General features: G+C 36.3%; 1 protein-coding gene across 1 annotated transcript; it reads left to right on the forward strand.

Moving 5' to 3' along the window:
• Positions 1-1,907: 1,907 nt before the first annotated feature.
• On the forward strand, positions 1,908-5,096 carry LOC110441370. Its single transcript, XM_021484487.1, has 2 exons — positions 1,908-3,633; positions 3,970-5,096. Exons 1-2 carry the CDS (start codon positions 1,908-1,910, stop codon positions 4,521-4,523), a joined length of 2,280 nt encoding a protein of 759 aa, XP_021340162.1. The 3' UTR covers positions 4,524-5,096.
• Positions 5,097-6,003: the final 907 nt, after the last annotated feature.

The following is a 6,003-nucleotide window of genomic DNA, read 5'->3' on the forward strand; positions in this document are numbered from 1 at the left end:
GAAATGACTGATACTGTTAGTGTGTGCTAGGAAATCAATGATACTATAAGCGTGTGCTAGGAAATGACTGTTACTGTTACTGTGTGCTAGGAAATGGCTGATACTGTAAGTGTTTTAGGAAATGACTGTTACTGTTAGTGTGTGCTAAGAAATCAATGATACTGTTAGAAGGAATTCAATTATACTGTTACAAGGAGTGTGTGCTGGGAAATAACTGATACCGTTACTGTGTGCTAGGAAATGACTGATACTGTTAGTGTGTGCTAGGAAATCAATGATGCTGTTAGTGTGTGCTAGGACACTTTCACCAATTCAAAGTGTCACCTTTCACTTATAAAGTCCCTATTGGTACGACGCTTTCCTCAAGTAATTATTATGTTAGTTATGCTTAAAACTAATATTTGCTGTTATGACAAATTCGCACTTATTTGTGAGAGCAAAATTTATAAATATTAATAAATAACATATTTCATGAAAAGGATAATGTAGATATTATAAATGATCTCAAAGACAAAGCAGAGTACTCTCTTATATATTCCAAGATAGATGACGCTATAAGGTATCTGAAAACCATTTGTAAATTAGACACTGCTGGTGTGCTTAAGTTGATCTTATATTATTAAGTTTAGTACATTTAGAGGAAAATATTTCCAGTGAGATATCATAATGCTACTTTCGTTTTAATTTATACTAGTATTCATCGTCGATGGTATAACTATAGTAAGAATCAATCTGTTTCAATTGAGATTACGTGTATGTCATATCTAGCTGACTTATATCAAACTTTAATACGTTATTGATTCAGAGAGTCAATAATTTAATTTTTGATGGATTATTTCCCTCTTTTACAATTTATTCGGAAGTGAAGATACCCGAGGTTTCCCATTAATGACCAGCATACGTAACACACATTTTCTATACAAAATACTTTGCATCGAGTAGGGCAGTATTATATACCGCACACCTACACATGTATACTACCTAGACGATCTGGATATGCAATCATCCGTAGGTAGTACACAACTTGTCATGTTACCCAACACTCATTATGAGACAAGACTTTTGACAGGTTTCGTGGATACGGTATTTACTATCAATGTGTATTGTCTGATACCGCGGTACATAACACGACATGTACAAGGTGTTTATAGCAACAATCAAACTATCACACCATCTTCATGCACTTCTAAATATAGACTTTGCGTATACCCGATAAGGGAAATATTTCTTTTCTTTAATTCATCTTGCTTCTGCAACCCTTTTTAATGCCATTTATAACACTGTTAGACACGTTACAACATATTTTCAATACTCCTTCGTAATTTCTTCAGTTGACCTCCTTTATAACATTATTACAGCATTGATAATATACTTCTCCGGAATGCCTTTGATGATATTATATGATGAATATAATATGATGTGCCTTTGTAAACATAGTATTAACTCTTTTATCCCTGAATCAATGCTGATATCAAAGCCCTTGGCTTCTCGAGCTGATATTTGAACTCGTGGATGTTTGCCTGAGCCTTCGTTAAAATATACAAGACCCAAGAAAGATTATTATTTTAGATATAAGTATTCATATACGTTGTGCAATTCTCAAACTGTATTTAGCTGTTTTCTCAATAAAATATTGTAATCTTTGATATGAGGGGTATGAAAATAGTTACTTACTGAAGCAATCACTGACTTGTTGTACATATTTCTTTGTTATGTGCAGTTTAAGATCAGTTCTTATTTATTTAGTTTTGTAACATAACAGTTACATAAGTAACATAATTTCTCCACAAAGTTATGGAAAGGAATCTGTAGATGAAGTACTCTTTTTAAAGAACGATAAAGAATGTTGCAATTAAAACAATGTACTATTAATATATTGGTTTTAATTTTACAGGCCTGCAACCAGTATGGCTTCGAGGAAGAAAAAAGACTACACAAAAGTGTTGTCAATTACAGAGTGTAATATCTGCCATTTGGATCTTTTCGACCCTCGTCGAATAGAGTGTGGACACGCCTTTTGCCTCCATTGTCTAAGTCAACACATAAGTTGTTCGTCTTCTTGTCCAACCTGTAAACGACCTATAAAGCCAAAATTAGGAAAGGTCGAAAACTACCCTGTTGCTATGGACATTGTGCACCTGCTGCAGTCTCTTCAAAACGTTGCAAGTAGCGGCCATATAGCAGATGAAGGAAGTTGTACTGCAGATGATGTAAGGGGTGAAGAAGATGCGAACGAATATGAGGTTGTTGATTCTGACCCAGATCAAGGGGGGACTAAGACGTTACCTCAACAATCAAAGTCTGTCATGTCGAACGAAGAATGCGATATACATGGACAAAGAATAGTTTCTGTTTGTACCACTTGTGATGATGAACTTATCTGCGCCAAATGCAGCATCCATTCTACCCACAATAAACTAGAGATATCTGAACATAATAGGCATCTCAAGCGACTACTCAAAAAACAAAGAGCTGATTTACTCCAACGGGGAAAAGATGACGGAGCAAAAGAAGAAAGATTGCAGGAAATGATCGAAAAGCAAGTTCAACAAAAGGAAACCATTAGAGACGAGATAGAAGAAATTGCCGAGGAAATGTTCACACAAATTCATATGAAAAAGGAAGAAATGCTTCGACCTATTGAGGAAAAGGCAGACGAATACGTCAAACAACTGACGGAGAGGCAGGAGGATATCAAAGACAGAATATCTGAGTTCAGTCACATCAGCAACAGGATTGGAAAACTTTCGCATGATGACACAACAGACTATAGCAGAAAAGCAAAAAGATTGGTTAAACAAGCAAACATTGCACTCCTGATAGAAAACAAACCTGTACCACGTTACCGGAACATTGAGTTCACCAAGAATGACACAGTCCTAGAAGATCTGTCACAACTTCAGTTAGGTGATGTAAGGATAGATGAAGTATCAATAGCGCAGGACGAGGATGGGACAGCGTCCGACTTCTTTCCTGATGGGGAGAAATTGTACGTGAATGATGTGTACCCGGACGATGTCCACACGTACGATGATTCAATCTCACCTCCACCACCCCCTCTTAGACCAAAACCGGAAAAATCTTATTATCCATTACCTACATCAGTGGCACGACCAACTATGGATGTTCGTCCTTTTTTTTCTCGCCCTCGTCCTCCACTTCCTCCACGACCTCAAAATCAATATCAAAATCAAAGTCTCCCAGCAGCTAAAAAAGATGAGCAAATCTACCATGACCTCGGCGATTCCCTATATGATAATACTACACGAAAACAAAAGCATGACACGGAACCTCCGGAACAGAAAGAAGATGAACTGGACAGCCATTTCAATCCACCGCCATTATCTCCCTTTTCAGGAACATTTCGAAAATCGGTCTCTAAAGCAATCGACAACCGTGCATTTCCGCAAAAATTGGTCCACCGTGTATTCCTCCCCTTTCGACCCTCGGGATTCACGGTTGTCCGAGGTTCAATCGGTCACTACTTTACATTTGTCACCGATGATAACGATGTGAAAATGTTTAGACAGAATGGATACTTATATAGGCCAATCACAGATCTCGTACGGGCGTTTGATGTTGCAAGCCAACAACATGGAGAGGCATGGACGCCATTGTACATAACGGATGAAGGTAAATGATAACAAATGTCTACCTTTTGTAGTTGGAACATTGATAAAATAAATGGAAAGTGAAAATAATGGAAATGTTTAATGAAGTTGAACTACAACCGTTACAACACAATTTGGTGGGTAAATGATCTTTATTATGCGAGAAAGGTGTCGCTTGTGAATTCGGAAATCTTGTTAATACTTGTTTTTTACGATTGCAGATGTTGTAACATATACTTTCTATTCATTAAGGATTCCGTTTGTAAAACAAATTGCATTGATAAGTCGTTCATGTATATAACACAATGCAACATTTCTACTGAAATACATTTCTATATGTCTTATTATTTTAATTTAGGTCGAAGAACAGGAGATGGAAGTGTCAGGGTGTATACCTCCGAGGGAGAATTCCAGAAAGTGTTAGTGGGAAAGCTCAAGAAACCACAAGGAATTTCCATATCACGAGTGGGACTCGTTTACGTATGTGACGAAGCAAATATCCTTGTGTTTTGTCCGAAAACGGGAAAAAGGAAGAGGATCATTTCTACCATTGGGAAAGATCCAATTTTTGTACGCCCTTTGTATGTGATGGTGAGCGCCACTGGGAAGATTCTAGTCTCCGATGTGGGCACCAGAGAGCTCAAAATTCATGACGAAACCCGAAAGTACACCGACAAATTCAAACCAGATGAGGACGAAGGGGAGCTTTACACAAGCTTCACTCCTGGAATGTGCGCCGAGGATTCTTCTTCGAATTACTACGTCATTGACCAGGAGAGAAACATACTTTATATATTGCGCGGTGGGGGGAGGTCAGAGAAGTTAGCGCTACCACAAAAGCCTCAGGGGCACGATGGAATACCAACAGCTGTATCCTTCGCCAACGATACAGGGAACATTGTAGTGTTTTAGACAAAAGATATACAGGATGTTGTTTTGATAAAGGAAATGTTTTTTGTATATACCCAAACGTACGTTTGACTGCGAATAACACAACAACGCCAATCACGTCGTCTGCAATGATTCACGTCAGATATGCCCGGACGTTTTCCGATGTGATGTTAGAGGTCCATCCTTTTATGTTTATGTTATAGTAACTGAGTTCAATATATCTTATGACGGTCAGATTAAAGCCCATATGTTGAAAAAACTTCCTTTGAAAAAATGTAGGCATTCCAATCAATATTCACGTAGTTAAGAATCAACTAATACGTCTGAACTTTAGACATATTTCTTAAAATATTATTTTATTAACCCTTAAACTTAGTTCAGTTTCCTTTTCGTTTTAGTATAAACGTTCGAGACAACTGATTAAACCAAGTTATATCATTGTTATAGATTGTTATATAAGTATATGAAATTACTGTAAATAATAATCCCGTTATATTTTTGCTTGGCCGATACTTAAAAAATAGACAAGAAAATCAAACATGGCTAGGAATGTGATCGCAATTAAACTTTTGTTTTGCCACGTTAGTATTTAAAAAACATACAGCTTGGTATTAGATACACGCAGCTCGTACTTACATAGGGAACTGATACAAACAATATACTTATAAATAATATAGTCCAGATATATTATACAAAAGCTACGGAGTTGTTTGTAAATACACAATATGACTAATTTTGCTAGTTTTTTTGAGCGGTTTTATGTCCGCTTCACTACCGAGTAGTTCTGTTATCCAGCAGACGAGTGTGACTTATTACTCATTTGTGTGTTATACATGTGCATTTAGTTTAAATGACGCAAAGAAAATACGATAAACAGTAGTCTCGCTTTGTTGTAAAAATCAATATCTGTCCAGGAGATCTAATACAAGATAAGCTGTAATCAGTTGTTTTAACCATCTACGTGACAAAACCGATTAGTCACTTTTAGGGACATACGATAATTTTTACATCTCACAACATCTTATGTTCCACCCGTCAATGGTCTTAAATTGCTATAAGCATAAGATGAGTATCACCTTTGCGATGTTTCATATAGTTAAAACATGTTTTATTGTACAACGATACAAATGGATTGAACAACAAGTTATTTCAACTTAATGAAGTCCTATACCGAAATGGAGCGATGTTTCATTCGCTTATCTAAACGACCTTTACTGTAACTGAACTTGCCTTAAAGTGTTGTTCATCAAAAGTTTTATATTCCTAATGTAAATAAACAGATATCATAATAATAGAGATGACATAATTCGGATCCCTGGCAAACTGCTGGCAAACACTGTTAAAGAGGACTTAAATAATTAATTTTAAATCACTATCAATTATTTCAATTCCGTCGTTGTTTTCGATATAAGTTGTCAGTTGTGCAAAGACATAAAATCTAAATTCAATTGTTTGTGTTATATTTTTTGGAATACCCCTTATATTCAATATTTGTTATCGG

Source organism: Mizuhopecten yessoensis, unplaced genomic scaffold (assembly GCF_002113885.1).
Source record: "Mizuhopecten yessoensis strain PY_sf001 unplaced genomic scaffold, ASM211388v2 scaffold715909, whole genome shotgun sequence".
In the NCBI taxonomy this organism is placed as follows: Eukaryota; Metazoa; Mollusca; class Bivalvia; order Pectinida; family Pectinidae; genus Mizuhopecten; species Mizuhopecten yessoensis.

What these genes read in the sequence shown, in the direction of transcription:
- LOC110441370 (XM_021484487.1), top strand. Translation starts at nt 1,908, where the DNA reads ATGGCTTCGAGGAAGAAAAAAGACTACACAAAAGTGTTGTCAATTACA. An exon ending in ATTGTACATAACGGATGAAG is followed by an intron (nt 3,634 to 3,969) that starts GTAAATGATAAC and finishes ATTTTAATTTAG; the next exon opens with GTCGAAGAACAGGAGATGGA.